This window comes from Vipera ursinii (assembly GCF_947247035.1).
Source record: "Vipera ursinii genome assembly, chromosome: 2".
Classification (NCBI taxonomy): domain Eukaryota; kingdom Metazoa; phylum Chordata; class Lepidosauria; order Squamata; family Viperidae; genus Vipera; species Vipera ursinii.
The window spans coordinates 55,722,830-55,744,359 of record NC_139513.1 but is presented as its reverse complement, the minus strand read 5'-3'; the positions used below and the strand labels follow the sequence as shown (position 1 = coordinate 55,744,359).

Below are 21,530 nucleotides of genomic sequence, written 5' to 3'. Positions count from 1 at the left end.
TTGCAAATTCCACATATACTGAATGGTAAATAGTGCCATCACATGGCTGTTTAGGCAAATGACAATATAGCCAGGGCTAAATGATCCAAGCACAGTCTTCCCCAATTTGACATCCTCCAGATATATTGGAGTTTCCTTTAGCCACCATGACTAGGAATTCTGGAGCTCTAGCTCCACCACATACAGCTCCACTTCATAGGGTAAAGTTGCCCTAGAAGCTATATATTTAGAGTAAGTCTGTAGATTGCAGTTACAGTGGAGCTTTTAATGAGTGTATCACTGTTAATGGCCAGTGCCAGAAACAAATCAAACCATTTATACAGTCAGCAAGTATGATTGTCATACTGCACTGTCTTTGAAAATGATACCTTTTAGGGCTACCCAACAACTTAAAACTCCCTCATTGTTTTATCCATCATTTTTTTCACAAATTTAATTTTAATTTAATTTTATTAGATTTATATACCGCCCTTTCCCGAAGGACTCAGGGCGGTTTACAGGGCATTTTAAAATCACACCAATACAAAATACAAAAGTTAAAAGACAATTAAAAAGATTAAACTATCTCTGAAAATAAAACCCCAGTTAAAATTCTCAGCCTGGGCCAGAGAGCTCAAAGAGCCAGGTCTTCAGGTCCCGGCGGAATGAACGCAGGTCAGGGGCAGTCCTGAGCTCCACGGGCAGCTGGTTCCAGAGGGCAGGTGCACCCACAAAGAAGGCCCTCCCCCTGGGTGTTATCCGCCGGCAATCTTTTACCGGCGGCACCCTGAGAAGACCCTCCCTATGCGAGAGCACTGGACGAAGGGAACTTGATGCTGGCAGCAGGTGTTCCCTCAAATATCCCGGACCCAAGCCATTCAGGGCTTTATAGGTCATCACCAGCACCTTGAATCTCACCCGGAGGGCAACCGGAAGCCAATGCAGCTCACGGAGTAGAGGTGTTACATGGGAGTATCGGGAAACCCCCATCACAACTCGCGCGGCCGCATTCTGCACCAGTTGAAGCCTCCAAGTGGTCCTCAAGGGCAGCCCCATGTAGAAAGCATTGCAGTAGTCTAACCGGGAGGTCACGAGCACATGAGTGACTGTGCATAGGGCATCTCAGTCCAGATAGGGTCGCAATTGGCGCACCAGGCGAACCTGGGCAAAAGCCCCCCTGGTCATGGCTCCTATATGATCTTCAAAATTGAGCCGTGAGTCCAGGAGGACTCCCATGTTGCGAGCCCTATCAACGGGGGGTAACACCTCACCCCCCATCGTTAAAGGTGGAATAGTTTGGTTAGCCCGAGATGCCGATACGCACAGCCACTCAGTCTTGGCAGGATTGAGACGAAGCCTGTTTCTCCAAATCCAGACCTGGACCGCCTCCAGGCAATGGGACATCACGGCGAGGGCATTGCTGGGTTGGTTCGGGGTGGATAAAAAAAGTTGGGTATCATCAGCGTACTGATGATACCCCACCCCGAAACCACGAATGACCTCGCCCAGCGGCTTCATATAGATGTTGAACAGGAGGGGTGAGAGAACCGACCCCTGAGGAACTCCACAAACGAGAGGCCTCAGGGTGGATATCTGCCCTCCTGTCAACACCAACTGCAAGCGGCCCAGGAGGTAGGAGGAGAACCACCGTAAAACGGTGCCTCCCACTCCCAACCCCCTGAGACGCCACAGTAGGATACCATGGTCGATGGTATCGAAAGCCACTGAGAGATCTAATAGGACTAGGACAGAGGAGCAACCCCTGTCCCGAGCCCGCCAGAGATCATTCACCAGCACGACCAATGCCGTCTCCGTGCTGTGCCCGGGCCTGAAACCCAATTGGTATGGGTCCAGATAATCAGTTTCCTCCAGGAACAGAGGAAGCTGATGCGCCGCCACGCTCTCAACAACCTTCGCCAGAAAGCGAAGGTTGGAGACTGGATGATAGTTATTTAAAACAGCCGGGTCCAGGGTAGGGTTTTTGAGGAAGGGTCTCACCACCGCCTCCTTCAAGGCGGCGGGGAAGACACCCTCCTTCAAAGAAGCAGTTATTACTGCCTGGAAGCAGCCTCGTGTCCCCTCCCGAGCTGCATAAACCAGCCAGGAGGGGCACAGATCCAACAAACAAGTGGTGGAGCTCAGCCTCCCCATGATCCTGTCCACATCATCAAGGGAAACAGGATCGAACTCAGTCCAGATAACATGCTCAAGACCGTCCGATTCCTCCACAGTCAGAGTCCAAACCGGCCCGGATCTGAGCGATTTTGTCCGTCAGATGATGACTAAACTCCTTGGCCCATCCCTGCAAGGGATCCTCCCTCACCTCCTGGTTAAGAAGGGAGCGAGTCACCCTAAACAGGGCGGCTGGGCGATTATCTGCGGACACGATGAGGGCGGTGAAGTAATTAGCCCTCGCCGTCCTCATCGCAGCAAGATAAGACCTTATAAAGGTTCTTAACTGCAATCGGTCAGATTTGGAACAGCTGGACCTCCAACCGCTCTCTGGACCCCATCTCCGACGTTTCATCTCCCGGAGCTCCACAGAAAACCATGGAGCCCAACGGGATCTGCACCAGGTCAGAGGTCGCAAGGGTACAACACAGTTGAGTGCCTCAGTGGCTGCCCTTTCCCAGGCATCCACCAAGGTATCAGCTGGGTTGTGAGGGCAATAGGTATAGACCCAAGCGCCATCTGGAACCGTTCAGGGTCCATTAGGCGCCTGGGGCGGAACCATCTAGTTGGTTCCACCGCCCAGCAGCGGGGGGGTGGCATAACGGAAGACCAGCCGCAGGAGATGATGGTCGGACCATGACAGGGGAGTAACAACCAGTAAACCCCCTCCCAAATCATCCAACCACTGTCCAGACAGGAACACCAGGTCGAGAGTGTGACCCCCCACATGAGTCAGGCCTTGAATTACCTGAGTCAGGTCTATGGCCGTCATGGAGGCCATGAACTCCCGGGCTAGCTCCGATGACCCTCCCAGGGAAGGCAGGTTGAAGTCACCCAGCACTATGAGCCTGGGGAACTCCACCGCCAACCCTGAGAGGGTGTCGAGCAGCTCGGGCAGAGCTGCTGTTACACAGCTGGGCGCCAGGTATGTAAGCAACAAGCTCATCTGAACCCGAGAACCACATCTCAGGAGGAGGGACTCACTCCCACCAATCTGGACAATGGTGGTCTCCCGTGGACATAAAGTCTCCCTGATAACCACCGCCACCCCACCACCCCTACCCTGAGCCCGTGGCTGGTGTAGCACACGGAAACCTGGGGGGCATAAGTCAATCAGGGGGACCCCTCCCTCTGAGCCCAACCAGGTTTCAGTAATGCATGCCAGATCCGCGCGTTCCTCCTCAATCAAGTCTCGAACGAGGGGAGCCTTATTAACAACGGACCTGGCATTAAGGTAAACCAGCCTGAGCTCAGTGGCCTGATCACCCTCACCCCCGGGCAAAAGGGTGCTAATCGGAGGGTCGGAGCGCAAGCAGTGGGGGCGCGATCCCGGATGTCGATACAGCCCTCCGTGCACACATCTGCTGCCATTCCCTATTGTCGTGGGGATTTGAAGCCCCACCCCAGTACACACAGAACCAGCAGCCTCTACCCTCAACCCTATCCTGCCGGGACCCCTCATAGGCCCAGACTGAGTACTAATTAAAAATTCCCTCCCCATCCTACTATCCCTCCCCTTCCCTAACCCTTTAAAATACCCAGCTAAAAAATGTATCAGGGGCTTCTTAATGCGTCTCCACCAGAGGCCCCTAGTTAAGCCCAGCAAATGCATTTATAGAAGATGGTAGTGGTGATGACAAAATCATAGGTAGATTTTAGTATCATTAGCATGCTACACTTTTCAATATCACATCACCCAGCTTCCTCAGCCATTTCATGTGACTATTGAAAAACACTGGAAGTGGAACGTAACCTGAAGGATCCTATAAAATAGCTTCTGTTTTAAGGGAGACCTGTTTTAAGTCACACCATTTGGAATCTACCACAGAGAGATAAATGGTACCAAAGCAAAGTAGTATCTTCAATTCCTGATCTCCGAGAGGGTATAGAAGGATGCCACAGTATCAAAAAGCACTAATTCAAGAAAGACTGAAAGAGATACATTTTCTCCATTAGTACAAGCCTGAAACTGGTGAAATAGGAATTGATGATTCTCTAAACAGAAAAGATGTTTTTGTAAACGAGGGACTGATGACCCAAATGTGTTAGAACAGTCACAAGTAGGCATATAGTTTTTGAGTTGAAATAGCAGAAGGAAGAGGCCCAGGATTTAAATCTCAAGATTAACTTATACAGAAATAATGATTCCATTTTCCGGTGCTGTTAACTGGAGAATTTTTTCACATATATGAGTATCTAATTTTTTACACTAAATATATTACTGTAAATATTACTTTTTTACAGTATATGTACTTTAAAATGCAAAGCTGGGAGAAATATTTGATTGCCATATCTGGTGTCAAGCTCTGGCATCAAACAAAAATATTCATGACATCAACAGATGGAAACTAATCAAGGAGAGAAGCAACCTGGAATTAAGGAGAAACTTCCTAACAGTTAGGACAATTAACCAGTGGAAAAACTGTCATCAGAAGTAGACTGGAGGCTTTTAAGAAGAGTCTGGATAGTCACTTGTCTGAAATGGTATAGGATCTCCTGCTTGAGCAGGTGGCTGGACTAGATGACCTCCAAGGTCCTTTCCAGCTTGATTCTGATTGATTGATGAGAGTAGCCAACTCTAAAAACTTGGCCCTTCAATCAGGTGAAATCCACTCAAATTGCAATGTTTCCTCCATGATTACTATCACTTTTTCAATCATTTTACCCAACTGTGGATGTTTGAATATTGACCTCTAATTACTTTTTTTTTAAAAAAAGATCCACTGCAGGCTTTTTCAAAGTACAAACTCCCTTGATCCCAGCATCCCTGCTAGTAATCCCATGGGTACATGCCTGTAACATCCATGTTGCCACATGGGCAATAATATGGACATAATTTGTCACTGATTTTTTTTCTATATTTTTTCCTGTACTGTCTAGACTGCCATTCTGGAACATCTCTGTGGTTCTCTATCCAGTCCTAACCGTGGCTGACCCTATTTAGCTTTCATCACAAGCCAAAGTCAACTTGGTGCTGCAAGTTGTTGTGGCACAGGGTTTTTTAGAAGTCTAATCTGATTTTTTTTTCTTTTACTAAAGAGACATCATGCTTTTGCTCAGAGTGGTCTTTTTGATGTTCACAAAGGTATTTTCTAACAATTTGTGTTGAGAAGTTACAAGCTACATCGTGCAATGATGTTAGAACATACCCTCCAAACAACTTGACCATGTACTTGGGTGTCAAAAACTCAAATTGATCCAGCGTAACTAAGTAAAAGAAGTTACCAGACAGTCCCATAATTCACTTTTCTTCTCTAGCAGCATCCAAGATGATCTGACTAGAACAGATTTCACGCCAACAAACACACTTACACAAAAATAAATCACAACTAACCTATTAGAGTTTTAGGATCAAATTCTGGAAGGAAGTGGTTAGTAATGTGAATCAGCTCTCTCCCAACTTGAAACAATTCAACAGGCTGCAAACAGACGGACAGAAAAATAGTTCTTTTTTGCTGCAGATCTTGGCAAAATTTATTATTTCAAATTGGCTTCAAACTGCCTTATCAAATTTGAATCACATTGTCATCCACTTACACTCTGTCTTATCACTTCAATTTACTCAAGTTCTCTAAAGCAGACTGTAGAGGACCCTGGGAGTGATTGTGTCAATTACTTCAGCAAATACCTTATTCCATGGATCAACTAGGGCATTGACAACTCATAAAACTTCCTAGGCCATCTGGAATCCTTGTAGATGATGATGATGATGATGATGATGATGATGATGATGATGATGATGATGATAATAATAATAATAATAATAATAATAATAATAATAATAATAATAATAATAATAATAATAATAATAATAATAATTTAATTTGTATACCGCCCTTCTCCCGAAGGACTCAGGGCGGTGAACAGGGCAATACATAATAAAAACAGGATACAAAAATTAAAAAGTAATTGAACAGCAATGCCCGTAAATAAATTAATACACATTAAGAGTTAAAACCGATTTATAAAACCCAACCCCATCCCATCAGGCCAGGCCGGATTGTTCAAAAAGGAAGGTTTTGAGATCGCGCCAGAAGGAGCGAAGGTCGGGGGCCGTCCGGAGCTCAACCGGCAAGCGGTTCCATAGGTCTGGCGTGCCCACAGAGAACGCTCTCCCCCTGGGGGCCACCAATCGACATTCTTTGATCGGAGGCACCCTGAGGAGGCCCTCTCTGTGGGAGCGCACTGGACGGAGGGAAGTTGATGCCGGCCGCAGGTGTTGCCGTAGGTAATACGGACCCATGCCATGTAGGGCTTTGTAAGTCATCACTAACACCTTGAACCTCACCCGGAGGGCAACTGGCAGCCAATGCAGCTTGCGGAGCAAAGGTGTAACATGGGAGTATCGGGAAACCCCCAGCACAACTCACGCGGCTGCATTCTGCACCAGTTGGAGTCTCCGAGTGGAGATCTAATAGCCTTTTCAGAAAACTAACTTAGAAGGCCCAGTGGCTTTACAGAGATTAGATGTAGCCATTTAACCAAATTATGGGTCATTTATGACACTGGGGAGAGCCTTGAGATCCCACCAGAAATACAAATATAGCCTAACACAACACAGCAGAACAGAATGTAGTATCTGCCTGATGTTCATGTGTTCTTATATGAAAGGAATCCCAGTTCTTTCTTTTACTGTAGTTTTTGCCTTATTCTGTCTCAGAGGCCATTTGATCATTTCATTTCTTCTGCTCTTCTTTCCCAACAGGTGATAACTGTGAAGTGGATAGTCGGGCAGGGCGTTGTGTTCCTGGAGTGTGTAGGAACGGAGGTACTTGCACCAACTCGGCAGATGGCGGCTTCCAATGTCAGTGTCCACCTGGGGGCTTTGAAAAACCATTCTGTGAAGTATCTGTACGCTCTTTTCCTCCCAAATCTTTTGTCATGTTTCGAGGTTTGCGCCAGAGGTTCCACCTGAGCCTTTCTCTTTCGTAAGTTCGGCTAAAAAAGCAGCTTTGTAAGAACTGCCTTTATCTGCCATTGATGGTGTTGAATTTTGTCTTGCTGAATTCCATTATACATTTGCCCTGGCTTTCAAGTTAGATTCCTCTTTCATATTGGAGGGGGGCGGGGGGAATTCCTAAGATATTAGTTCAATCAAAGTATCTCCATATGTGTGAGGGTTTTTTAAAAATTTTACCAGGGGAATTATTATAATTGTTGCCAACTCCCACTTTCCTTGAACAAATACTCAAATGTAAATCAAGCAGAAATTCAACAAGTGCAGGTTTCCTGAAAATGTGGTAGAATGATTAGTTGGAAATTTTCAACTAATTTTCAAATGACAAATCTACTCTTTATTGATGATTTGATAGGAATATAATTCTTTCTGCAGTCCTAATACCAAATGGCAATTGCACCAGGTGACTTGAGTACAGTACCAGGAAAAATTGTATGAAAAATTCAGGAGTTGTATCATTCACGTAGACTCCTAACTTTGTGGAAATTTATCTAGTTTGCTTAAGTACGTGTGAAAATTCTAACTTCTTTATATTACATCACTAGATTTGCTACTGTAGAGCGTGGTGGTCTCTTAATGTACAATGGACGTCTGAATGAGAAGCATGACTTTCTGGCTGTAGAGATTGTTGACGGGCAGGTCCAGCTGAAGTACTCTACAGGTGGGTGTGGCCCATGGGTCCATGCTGTCCTCACTGCTGTCCTCAAGAAGTTGCCATTGTATTATCGAAAGAATGGTACTTGCTATAAAAAAAAATTTTTACGTTGAGAATCTTATACAAGCTGTACTTTTTCAAAATTAGTAACTCCTGACGAATTCTCTGAAAACTCTTCTAGTGCAACAAATGAAGACACATGAAACCCTTTAAAGTCCCTTGCCAAACAGAATAGTCCTTTATTACAAAGTGGTAGTCATATTTCCAGTCATAGGAAAATTTAAATACTCGTAGCCAGGCAAACATGAAAAGCGAAATACTGTATTTTGTATTAGACACTCTTTCAACATTCCTGCTTCCTTGAGATAGTCATTTGCAGTTGACAATGAGCAGTCGGTGTTCTAATTTTGAAGCTTCAGAGGTTGGTGAACCTTCAGGTATTTCATTTAAAAAAAAAGCACTTCAGCCTGCAACTTCTAATGTGGCCCATAATTCAACTTCAGAACACTTCTATATGCAAATTTGTAGTTGGCAGATGTAGCTATAAATGTTTGCTTTAATCAATTGCAAGGGTCACAGAGAATTAGTCTGTAGGCTAATATACCAGATTCTGTGTTCGCACCCATTACATTTGCATGGCTGATCTGTACAAAAATGTCAGTTTGTACTTTAGTTGGGTCATGTGACTGATTCTGGGATGATAGCCCAGAAAAATTGTGGACTATATTTATATCAACGTAAAGATATATGTCTGAATGACATGATAAGGGGGGGACATGGAAGATGGCAAGATAGTATATCTATACATGCAGCTCTGTATTCACCTGCTTATATACATAAGGTAAGTATCCACATATCATATCAAGTCTACAGGTTACAAAGATTCAAGTGCTGTCAGAATGAATGCTAATGCTGGAAGCCATGTTCTGTTTTAAGCTGCAGTTTAAAAGCTTTACTTTCATGCACCATAGCAATATTCCAAATCACATCCTTTATTCACAAGGTTCCGTCTGATTAAGCATAAAAATATTATGGGCTATTCAACTTCACAGACAAGGTTCAAAACGGAAACATCCTAAATATAGTTACTGTATTACAGAAAATGGCTTTCATTCCAGGGAGTTTAAAATGTCAATAAGACAAACTCCAGTCTTATTATTAAAGCATTCTTCCTTGCTTAGGTGCAAAAAATAAATATCAGATTTGTTGTGTTTTCACCTGGTCTAACAAGAAAAAGAATAGGTAAAAAAGTGGACATCTACAGTTATCCTTATGAATGTTTAGCTAGTGAAAAAATATAAATCCTTCCATTCCCCACCATCTGGTCAAAGCTGAAGAAGCTTCTTGTATGAAAAGTGAAACATCTTCAAAGAAAAACAAGAAAGTCCAGTTGCTTTGTAACAAAGCACCTCTGGGAATTTGATGGACAGGAATAATATAACCAACACTGATAAGGAAGGCATTTTTGCTACTTTCCCTAATGAATCCAGATGGAGTAATGCTCATAAATATTGATACTAGTGTAAAATCAATATACTTTCTTTCACAACATTCTAGGGTTTTTTTAATGCAAAAAACATTAAAGGAGTATTATGTATCCAAGCAACCTATTTTTTCCCTTGTGTATTTGTGTGTGTGTACAGAGTATTCCTATAATGTTGGCTTAATGCTAGTATTGGTGATGACATATGAACATTTGTATAACTCACCTTTGACGGATGATGTTCCTGCCAAACATTAATGTAGCTCACTTAGATTAATCAAAAAGCCAAATGAATAGGATTTATACAAAACCCATTTCATGGTTTTAGGGCCTTATTTTTTTTAAATCCTACTTTAAAAAATTCCTTTGGATCGCCTTCAGGGCCAGGATTATAGGAAAGAGTGTTACTTTTTTAACTCCTTAGTGGGCTGCAGTTCTGATCCTGGCTGTTTCCCCATGGGGTGGAGAATGAAGAACTCACAAATGTCATCCCAATCTACTTGCTGTGGGTCTAACATCCCTCTGCCTTGCAGGGGAATCAAGCACTGTTGTTTCTCCATCTGTACCAGGAGGGGTTAGTGACGGTCAGTGGCATACCGTGCAACTTCATTATTATAACAAGGTAGGCACAAACATTTTTGTGTTGTGGTGGTTTTCCTCTTCACTCTGGTTGCATTTATAGCACAAATTGTCTTCCATGTGCTCAGTCCTCTTTGTCCCCAGGAAACCTCCCAAATTCTTTTATCACACAGAAAATGACTAGCCTTCAACGTTGTACTAACCTATGTTTTGCTAGACCAGACATGTCAAACACAAGGCCCGGGGGCCAGATCCGGCCCGCGAAGTGGTTTCATGCGGCCCGCGAAGCCATCCTGGAAACAGTGAGGGAACGGCCCCCACTGCCTTGGCCCTGGCCCAGAGACCCTCCTTTTGCCAGAGACCCTCAGATCTGTCCCACTCCTGCCCAGGCCCCCATAGGCACCCTTGATGCGAACGATGTAGAGCTGGCCACGCCCACCCAGTAGGCCATATGCACTCTAGCCACGCCCACCCAGTAGGCCACGCCCACCCTGGCCATACCCACCCGGCCCCCTGAGGGCAACTGCAGTGCTGATGCGGCCCTCAATGAAATTGAGTTTGACACCCCTGTGCTAGACAAACCACTGGCACACAATAAGAACTCCTCATTTGACTACATTTTCATTTGGGTACAAATGAAAATGGCTGGGTCCACACAACACACAAAAGCAAAATGATGACTTAGCAGATGTGTGAACCCAAGCCAGGTCTACCTTCTCAAGCAGAGCCTGAAGTATTCTGTGTAAAAAACATTGATAAAAATAAGTCAGATTGGTTTGGGCCAATGCTAGAATGGAAAATTACTTGTATGTCCTTTTGGCACTATGAATTCCACGGGAGACAGTGAGATGTAAACGAGATAAGTAAATATAGTAAATAGTTGGTAAATGTACAAATTACAAATGGGCACAATGCTACAAAGAAAACCATAGCACTCTTGTCAAATTCTTCCCCACTGGCACTTTCTGCATTTATTCCAGGCCAGTGATGGTGAATCTTTTGGGCTTAATGTGTCTAAAAATCAGAAAATGCCTAACTTAATTCTGCAAGCTCGTCTCTCATGTATATGCACATACACAGACACACACATCCCCGAACAAAGGGACGAAAGGTGATCAAAATTTAATGATTTATTTTTTATTATTATTTATGACTTATTAAGAGCCATGGTGACCAAGTGGTTAGAAAGCAGTATTGCAGGCTAATTCACTGCTCACAGCCAAGAGTTCGATCCTGACTGGCTTAAGGTTGACTCAGCCTTCTATCCTTCCAAGGTTGGTAAAATGAGGACCCCGATTGTTGAAGGCAATATGCTTGCTCTGTAAACCATTTAAAGAGGGTTGTAAAACACTAACAAGTGGTATATAAGTCTGTTGCGATTTTAAAAGACGCTGAATGACTTCCTGAATGTTTTTATTGTTTCTGTTTTCTTTTTCTTTTTTTATATTTTTTTCTTTTTTGTGTATTAAAGCAAGAAAGAGAGAATAGAGATTTTTCATTCCCATGAGAATGGAAACCATTCTACTTTTTTTTGAAACTTGAAACCACACTGAATGATTAAACAAATATGACAACATCTCTTTCTATGGAATATGAAGAAACACCGCTGTGTGTGCTCGTATGCTAGTTCTCCAAGTGTAGGGTTATTAATTAATTTTTTTAAAGTAGAAATGTATAATCTAGCTGAATTCTCAGTTAGAATAGTATTATGGAGTGCACCTTAATCCAGATGAAATGTAAGGTTGGTATTAAGGCAATACCTATTCAGCCTTGCTTTATCATTTCAGCCCAAAATAAACTCTCTGGGTTCGGTGCAAGGGCCTTCCACAGACAAAGTGGCCATTCTAACAGTGGACAAATGTGATACATCTCTGGCACTACAGTTTGGCAATGAGATTGGGAACTATTCCTGCGCAGCAGAGGGAGTACAGTCCAGTTCCAAAAAGTAAGTCTTTTGTATTTTCAGCTAAAGTAAAAAGGTGCTGAGTCCATTTCCCTGTCCTGTGCTATCCTCTTTTTTCCTTTACATCTTTTTCTTTCACAGCTTCACTCTAGTTCATGCTCAAGTGGGCCCTGGAAAAGGGAAAGAGGAAGCTCCATATTATGGTTTATAATATGCTGTAATTTCTGCAGGATGAGACATGTTTTCACCGTTTCTCATATGATGCCTGTCCTGTGCAAGCAGTTATTCAGCCCTTGCTTAACTAAAGAAGCTTGCAAAGCAGCTGCAACTAAGTTTTGGTAACCTTGTCTTGTACTGCTTTTCCACACCTGCCAAGGGGGAAAAAAGATTGCTATTCTGCCAGGCAGATGATCTTGAAACTTCCTGTTTGATGACGCAATGGACTTGCTTGGCCTTAAACACTTAAGCTGGTTGAGAAAAAGGGCTAAGGGATGTCCAGTGAGGGTTTTTGACAGAAAACGTCAGTTCTTCACACACTGCTTAACTAACTTATGGAATTTATCACAAGACATTATGGTAGCCACTAATGTGGATGATTTGACAATGGGAATCAGATAAAAGAAGTGGTCTGTCAAGGGTTATCTATCCTGAAGATTTCAGCATCATCACAGTGACAAAATTAGCATGTCGCAAATGGAAGCTGGAAATTGGAATTTATTTATCAAAATTTTAGGCCACCCAATTGTTAACAATTGTTAGTGGCAGGAGAGGAATATATCTCCATCTCCATCTTATAAGCACTCCAGAAGCAGCTGGCTGGTTGCTGTATACTCAATAAAGATGGTCAGTAGCCTCTTCATATACTTTAGTTTTTTGCTATGTGGATTCCATCTTTCAGTAAGCATTAGCAAACAAAACAAAACTGCTGATTGACCACATTTTTCCATTTTGGTCTTAAATGTAGCATTGCAGAAACAGATTTATGATGCCTTTGTAGCATTATAGTGTGAGTGTGTATCTGTGTGTGTGTGTGTGTGTGTGTGTGTGTAACAACTGTTACAAATACTACTCTCAGAGTTGTTGTTTTTTCCTCCAGATCTCTGGACCTTACAGGACCTTTGCTGCTTGGTGGGGTCCCCAATCTGCCTGAAAATTTCCCAGTGGAGCACAGAGAGTTTGTGGGCTGTATGAGAGACTTGTACATTGATAGTAAACACATTGACCTGGCTTCCTATATCGCAAACAATGGGACTTCCATAGGTAAGGTCAACTGTTTAAACATCCTTGATACATGATCTTTCCTCTTCCACATCTTCTCTTTTTTTCCATTCTAGTATCACAAATATTTGGATTAAAAATTCTTGGAATAAAGAAACAACGTGATTTCCCAAGTCATCATCTTAGACCACAGCAGTGTTAGCTGACTTCTCTCACTGAGAATTCTGGCACAAGAAAAGTTGATCAAATGGCAAAAAACACTGAATCTTATCCGGACATCTAGTGTGAATTGCACCTTTTCCATTATGAATGTCTTGGAAATCACATACTTCAGGAATGTATTGCCAGCTCAGTCCTTAGGTTTCTACCTTAGAGGTCTCTGCTGCTTGATTGCAGTATGTCTACCCTAAATACAATTAAGTCTAGATCCTTCCCACTGGAAAAAGATACTATTTCACACCAGGGATTTTTGATAACAGGAGTTATTTCTGCCTATGTATCATCAAGCTGAAAATTTCCAAAGCATGTTTTCATAGTCTAGAAAAGTTGGGAATGAAGGCTGAAAGAGAAATTGTTCCATGTTAATTGTTTAGTCCTTTGTATCCACCTGTGCTTTTTCCTCTCTCATATCTGCAGGTTGTCATGCTAAGCACTCCTTCTGTGATTCAAATCCTTGCAAGAACAGTGGCACCTGTATTGTGGGTTGGTCTTCTTTTATCTGTGAGTGTCCCATAGGCTTTGGAGGCAAGGACTGCAGGCATGGTGAGTATAATGCAGAGAAGCTAAATGGACAACTGAGCATAGGAGAAGATATTTTGAGCTTTAATGGGAATATAAACCAGTAGATAGGGCCCCAAGAAAGGAAGGAGATGACAGGGTGACCAACCGCTGAGTTTTCAGAGAAAGATAGCTAATAGTGTTCTTGAAATCAGCCAAAACATAATTGGAAATGGCTTTGTTGAATATTTTCAACAAAGTTGAAAGTTGAAGTTCCAAGGGAATGTTTCATGATCACAGTTAGTCTTCTATAAATTGCTACATGTTTCATCAATAGAGTCTATACAGAAAACCTTATCTATTGAATTCCCAGTTAGTTTTGTGAAAGTTGGAATTCCTACTCTATCTGGACTCATTCTTTGAACTCCTAGTGATAACTTTGGATAGAAAAGACTTCTACCTTCCCATCACCTCAGTTCATCAATGAAAGCTTACAAGTGGCCATTGGCAGCCTTCTATAGCATTAGACCAGGGGTGTCAAACTCAGTTTCATTAAGGGCAGCATCAGCATTATGGTTGCCCTCAAAGGGCCAGGTGGGCATGGCTGGGTGGGCATGGCCAGTTTGACATGGCCAGCTCGTCGCTCACATGGAAGTGCACCTGTGAGGGGGGTGCAGGCAAGGCTGGGAGGGGAGATCCGGAAGTCTCCAGTGGAGGAAGGTGAGACCAAGGTGAGCACCAAAGCCTCGTCCACCAGAGGAGCCTCACCATCCCCCAGATGTGAGGCTGAAAGGGGGGGCCCTGGCCTGCCGGGCAGCAGACAGGACCTGGCCCATGGGACGAAAGGTGGGCAGATGGGAGTGCAGGGTGGCACAAGCTGAGCATTGGTGGGGACCGGCTCCAGGTCACCCTCTCTGCCATATGGCATGGCTGGAGAGGGGGAAAATGGGACTCCCAGTGAACAGGGAGACAGCGAGACAGGAGCATGGGGAGGCATGAGCTGAGTGTCAGCAGGGGCAAGCTCCCAGCCACGCTTACCTCTTCCTCGAGGCTGCTGCTGCTGCCAGTGCCATTCATGGGATGAGGCAAGGCAAGACCAGAAGAGGAGAGGCCGGGCAAGGAGAGGCCAAGGGTGGCAAGTTGAGGTGAGACAAGGCTGGACAAGGAGAAGAGAGGTTGGATGTGACAAAGAGAGGCCGGCCAAGCAGAGGAGAGGCCAGGCATGATATGGCCAGGCTGGGCAAAGCAGGGCTGGGTGAGGAGAGGCCAGGAGTGACAAGGTGAGGCGAGATGAGGCAAGGCTGGGTGTGATGAGGAGAAACCGGGTGTGGCGAGGTGAGGCTGGGTGTGACGAGGCAAAGTGAGGCCATGTAAAGGAGAGGAGAGGCAGGATGTGACGAGGTGAAGCCGGGTGAGGTGAGAAGAGGCTGGGTGTGACGTGAGGCTGGGCGAGGAGAGGAAAGACCAGAAGTGACGAGGAGAGGCCAGGTGTGACGATGTGAGGCCAGGAGGGGTAGGGCAAGGCCAGGCAGGGTTGGGTGAGATGAGCTGGGCAAGGCAAACGAACTGCAGCTGCTGCCGTGCACTGCCTCCTATGAGCGCCCATGGGGAGCGCCCAGCAAGACTGGGGTGGGCCGGGGCTGAGGCAGCAGAAGCCGGCCCCTTGCCATTTCCAGGACAGCCGTGTGAGCCAGGTCTAACCACGTCGCAGGCCAGATCTGGCCTGTGGGCTTGAGTTTGACATGTTTGCATTAGACACTCATAAAGGATTTCATTTTGAAACTGGAAGAAAGCACAATTCAACCTATCTATGTGCTCTTTCCTATAGACCAAATAGGCACGTGGTAGTTTACTCAGGTGTTCATAAGCATGCTCAAAATATAAAATAAAAAGAATCTCAGTCATTTGAAACTGTGTAATCTAAAGTTCTAAATGCATTTTTGTAGGTTTTCAAATACATTCCCCATGACTTTGCCTTTCTACAAATAGCGGACAGATCAGTTTATGTCTTACTTGTTTCATACATCTATTTTTTATTTATTTAAACATTCCTATCCTGCCTATCATATATATATAATTCTAAGCAATTATATAATTCTATCATTTTTACAGTAATTTGCCATTTGAATAAATTTAAACACATATGTTTTTTTAAAAAAGTATTTTCTCCCAAAACACATAGTCTGAATGTATTTTCTCTCAAGATTTCTGAACATATTTCATCTTAAAATATGCATTTTATATGCAATTTGGTATGTATTTTGAGCTAAGAACTACATTTCAAAACGCAAAGGTGTGAAATCTGAGAGGTTAACAGTGTTCCAATCTGTTTGCATGTTAATTGGAAATGTGCCAATCTGTTGGTTGTTTTAAAATGCAAATTGAACAAAACCTTGGGCATCTGCATTTCATACTCCTCAGTTCCTGCTACAGGCGCTTGGGCATTTTACGTAAGATTATATTTCCAGCCTCATGTAGATAATTATGATATAAATGTCTCTGAAATGAAGGTAAAGAAATTGTAACAGTAAAAGTAGGGACTTCAAGCTCCCCCCCATCTTCAGCTTCTTTCTGCTTCACTGAATTCCAGCATCTTCTATCGTCTTTTTCTCTAGCTATGCATCATCCTCACCATTTCCATGGCAACAGCATCCTTTTCTGGGACTTCAGGAATGAAGTTAAGATTTCTACACCTTGGTATATGGGCCTAGCATTCCGGACACGCCAGGCAAATGGAGTGTTACTTCAGGCAAACGCTGGGCAGTACACCACCATACTCTGTCAGGTATCTACAATCTAGCTGCTCTGGATCTGTGTTGCTATAAAACCTTGCATCAGATGTTCTGCAAGGCAATCATACCTGGTTTTTTTTAAAATAAAACTGATACATCTTTTGATGTATCAGATTTGGAACAAGTATAGCAGCAATAGTTCTCTTATGTAATAGAACACTGGGACCCCACAGATTTGTAATATCCTGTTTGATGGCACTGTTCTATTTAGTGTCAGAGTAGAAAGACTTATTCTTAACTAGAAGAACTCACCATCAGCTTGTAGAGCATTTTGTGAAGAATTATGTGGAGTGCCTGAACTGTCGTAGCCTTACTCATAAAACAGAATTTGCTCTGTGCTGACTATACCATATCTTTAGCTGGATTCCGGCCTGCTCTCCTTCATGGTGGACAGGGGACCTGGACGCACTGCCAAGATCCTTCTGGATCAAATGCAATTGAATGATGGAGTATGGCACGACCTCCAATTTCATCTACAAGATGCTCGAAGTAGCCATGAGGCACGTTACATTATCACTCTCAGTCTGGATTTTGGATTCTACCAGGTAAGCTTTGAGGCTGAAGGGCAAAGTATCCATGCTGGGAGAAAAACTATCTAGATCAGGACTGGCATTCTTCCCTGTAGTTCTATATTTTCACTCCTCCAACAGTGTTTTTGACAAATTCAGGACCCTCGGTTTGACAATTAATTCTCTTTCTGTCTAACTATTTGGGATTGAAGCTGATATCCTTGTTTTAGTCCACACTTTTCTTGGTGGCATTGGAGGAAATTTTGTTACCATAGTTTCACAGGGTATAGATGATAAGGAACTAAAAGATTAACTCATAGATGCAAATAAACAGTGGTGATCACGTAACGTTCCTATTCTTGTATTTCTTTTCTAAAGGATACTGTGGTCATTGGCAATGAGCTTCAAGGCCTGAAGGTGAAACATCTCCATGTTGGGGGAATCCTAGTGTCTGGTAAAGTGCATCATGGTTTCAAAGGCTGCATCCAGGTGAGTTCCAGCACATTTCCAAATGTCAAGTTTTCTCCATTTTTTTATCTTTTAATTCAGAGATGAGCAGCATTCACTTAAAGAAACTAAAACCCCTTCAACAGCCAAAGATAACAATTAAGTCATAGATTCTTCTTTCTTTCTTTCTTTCTTTCTTTCTTTCTTTCTTTCTTTCTTTCTTTCTTTCTTTCTTTCCTTTCCTTTCCTTTCCTTTCTTTTCTTTCTTTCTTTTCTTTCTTTCTTTCTTTCTTTTAAAATGGCCATGAGACTCAGTAGACTTTTCTGCTTCACAATAATTAAGATCTCTGCATAATCAGAAGACCCTGAGAACATTTTGTAAAAATTACTCGGTAGTTTTTCCACCCACTTGCCCCCACTTGGAAATGTTGACTAAATCATCCATTATAATGGAGAGCAAAAAGTCAGAAGAAAGTGTTCTTGGTAGGCTATGCTAGCCTAAATAATCCCAAAAAATCTGAAGTTCTTTCCATTAAAATCCAAACCTTTTGGTGCAAACCTGAGCTTTATTTTCCTTTTTTTTCATTTCGGTTTCAGGGAATTCACCTAGGTGACACAGCCATGGGAAATGCACTGCCCAAGCCCAGTAGCACTGTGAACGTAGAGGCAGGATGTTCTGTGCCCAATTCTTGTGAATCCAGCCCTTGTCCTGTGAACAGTATATGCCAGGATCAGTGGCAAAGCTACTCTTGTGAATGCAAACCAGGTAGGAAAGGGATAAGCAGCCTAGACTGCAAATCTTGTTTTAGTCTTTTATTTCCCCTTTTTTCCCTTGTTCCATTCTGTTTGGTTTTATGGTACTTTTCTGTACTGTATATTCTGTATTGTGTATTTTTGTATCCTCCTCATTCCTTTTATTGCTGTTCCCTAAAATTCTCCTTGTGCCCCGATGAAAGCCACCCATCTCTACCCAAAAGAGTAGGCATAAAGAGCTTATTCCACAGTGGAATTTTCTTCTAAATGTGGACATACAATAGTTTCAGAATGTTGGCTTTTGACAAAAATTTACCAGTAATTACAGAGAATCAAGGACGAGGAGTGGGGTAGGTAGCATTAAGGAAATATATGCTTAGTTTTGAATGTGTGATCATGCCCCTCCTTTTGGTCATCTCCCAACAATTTCATTTCCCCATGGTTTTTACATGACACCTAGCCGTCCTGAAATTAGAATGAATATTCACTACAGTGATCAAATCAGCCAAACTATGCAAATTAAACAAGTTTAGATAATATTTCTATTGTGCCTTTGGCTTTTCTTGTGTGTAATTAAAGGCTGGGAAAAGAATGGGAAAAGAGAATTGAGGTTGCAACACCCTGTTGTGACCCACTTTAATAAAATTCAGGCTTTGTTCATGTTGTCCTCTTTGAAAACCTTTTATTGTGGGGCTGTGAGGCATTAACGTTGTGACATGGGTGTCGGTATTTTATTCTAGGATATTATGGTGGGAGTTGTCTGGATGCCTGTCAGCTGAACCCCTGCAAGAACAAGTCAGTGTGTAAGCGAAAGCCAGGTGCTCCCCATGGTTATATCTGTGAGTGTGGAGAAAATCACTTTGGGCAGTATTGTGAGCACAGGTGAGATCAAGGACAGTTTGTGGGTTTTAGCCTCTTACGGATCTAAGAAATGTTATTCTCATGTTTAGATAGAATTTTCCTGCTCTGGGGACTCTGTGTCACTAGCAGTTAAGAGCAGAATGATGGGGAAATTAGCCTCTGATCATAACATTTTCTGTCTGGGTGTCTTTTTGCTTCTCATCTAACACCTGACTCAGATAACATTTAACACAATCAATTTGCACATTGAAAGCTTTGTTGCAGCTGTGTCCTGAAATTTGCAAAATCAGAAGAGTCTCAAGCTATTCATAGTTAGGGGTCTGCGCTCAGCTTAATGGGTCCTGCGGTAAACACTGGATATTATGACATGATGTAGAAGTTAAATACAAGTGAGGTGGACTGCTATAAAAATCAAACAAATAGATAAATGAAGGAAGACGATAATAGTTTTCGTGTAAAATAGAAATCCTTAAACGTCTATAAACCTTTGGTTAAAAAAAAAAGGTTTCCTGCATTTGATAGTGTACCACCTAGCCAGTATTTTCAGTGTGGATAATTAGTTAAAAAAAAAGACACGATGACAGGCTGTAAGGAAGGCAAACCTGTCTCTGCATTTTATCATCCTTCATTGCCTTCTTGCCCAGTTGTCACAATCAAAATTAAGTGATTGTTTTGAGAATAGTTGTCTTTCTTGGGTGATTTTTTAGTTTAATGGAAGGATGGGGAGAAAGTTGGGAATACTAATGAAAAATAATAAAAACCAATGCCATATGTCTTTATTCATGCTGAATATACTCAGTTATCTGAAAAAGAAATTTTGCGTTCTGGGAGCCATCCCTTGGGGTTGCCTTTCATGCCATTTCCAGTCACTGAATAGACCATATCCCCAATTTCCATTGACCCAGAGACAGAGCAAGGAGTACATGGTTGCTGTTATTTGCTGCTTTGTCAAATGTCTGCATTTTGTGTTGGGAACAAAAACAATGCTTTGAGCGAGACTGAAGCATTTTCCCTAAGAATGCTTGCTTAGTGCTATTATTTGTCCAGTGTTCTGTTGCTTCTGCACCATTCAAATAATAATAATAATAATAATAATAATAATAATAATAATAATAATAATAATAACAACAACAACAACAACAACAACAATAATAATAATAATAATAATAATAATAATAATAATAATAATATCAAGAACAGTTGCATTATATTGTGGGTTCCACAGTGATCCTATCAGTAGTGAGACACATGCAACTAATGGGAATTAATGTCATTATGACATCACAAAGATAGAGAGGAAACTAATTAATTCTGGATTGGACAGATATTTTTGTTCTGTTAACATACACTCATAAAAATGCCTAAGGCAGGGGTTCTCAATTTAGGTTGCAACGCATAAAGGTCATGAGTAAATGTGAGAAGAAGTTGCAGATATTTTTGTGCTTGCACATGTGGTGCTGCATCATTTTCAGAAGTCGCTCCCAATTTTCCTAGAGGAGCCCACAGTAAAATCATGATTTTTTTACAGTTGCTTCTATAAAAAGCAAATATCAGTCCAAAATAAATATGGATGGGTACAGGAGTGTCTCAAAAATCCAGATTTTAGGAACTATGAGAAGCTAAGCAAGCTCTCTCTTCAAATATGTTTTGAATTTTAATTGCTTTTTAAACTTTTAATGAAAAATATTTTATAAAAGTGTAAAGTTCTGTCCTTGGTTCATCTGAGACATCAGATTCAGTTATTAGAAAAGTATAGAGGTAATCCTTGTTTAGCTGGGATTTGTTTAGTGACCTTTCACAGGTTTACAATGCTGATGAAAAATTAAAGTATGTGACCAATCCTCACATTTATAACCTTCACAGGTCTGTAAAAGCAAATAAAAGCTGAAGTAAGACCATAAACACAGTTGCAGTTTCACTTTGCAACTCCTTCGTTTAACAACCAAGTTGCTGGTCCCAACTATAGTTGCTAAATGAGGACTACCTGCATTCTTTTCTTGTCCAATCCTAGTTCACCCCCATCACTAGGTTTATTCACGTGATCAGAAGTGTCACACAAAGACACTTATTTTACACGATCATAGAACCACATTGTTTGAGAACTCCTGGCCTAAACAGAGCATTTTTGTGATTGCTTCCCTCCCCCTCAAACAAATGCATAAAGGGATGTTTTTCCCACAAACCCTGGCATTCCAGAAGCTTGCCAAAGTACAATGCCCATAGCAATTAAAAATTTAAATTTATAAAATATGCCATCGCAAACATATCATGATATGGTATATTTCCACTTGCTGCAAGACCAACAATGAACTAGTGCCCTGGATGCAAATATCCATCCACCTGACTTTTTTCCCTGCAGGATGGATCAACAGTGTCCCAAGGGCTGGTGGGGGAATCCAACATGTGGGCCCTGCAACTGCGATGCGGCCAAGGGATTTGACCCGGACTGTAATAAAACCAACGGGCAATGTCATTGTAAGGTGAGGGGAGAGATATGCCTGTTCT

The 21,530-nt window shown here is 42.5% G+C and overlaps 1 protein-coding gene across 1 annotated transcript in view; it reads left to right on the top strand.

Moving 5' to 3' along the window:
* CELSR3 (cadherin EGF LAG seven-pass G-type receptor 3) overlaps positions 1-21,530 on the top strand; it is a gene marked incomplete at its 5' end in the record, with an annotated part of 105,128 nt that overhangs the window by 43,844 nt on the left and 39,754 nt on the right. The window contains 12 exons of the mRNA XM_083353345.1: positions 6,857-7,079; positions 7,654-7,769; positions 9,780-9,868; positions 11,613-11,770; positions 12,825-12,988; positions 13,583-13,708; positions 16,279-16,448; positions 16,815-17,000; positions 17,343-17,453; positions 18,009-18,177; positions 18,905-19,046; positions 21,385-21,505. Of these exons, the coding sequence (XP_083209471.1) occupies positions 6,857-7,079; positions 7,654-7,769; positions 9,780-9,868; positions 11,613-11,770; positions 12,825-12,988; positions 13,583-13,708; positions 16,279-16,448; positions 16,815-17,000; positions 17,343-17,453; positions 18,009-18,177; positions 18,905-19,046; positions 21,385-21,505 (1,775 nt within the window). The remainder of the gene's footprint in view (positions 1-6,856; positions 7,080-7,653; positions 7,770-9,779; positions 9,869-11,612; positions 11,771-12,824; positions 12,989-13,582; positions 13,709-16,278; positions 16,449-16,814; positions 17,001-17,342; positions 17,454-18,008; positions 18,178-18,904; positions 19,047-21,384; positions 21,506-21,530) is intronic.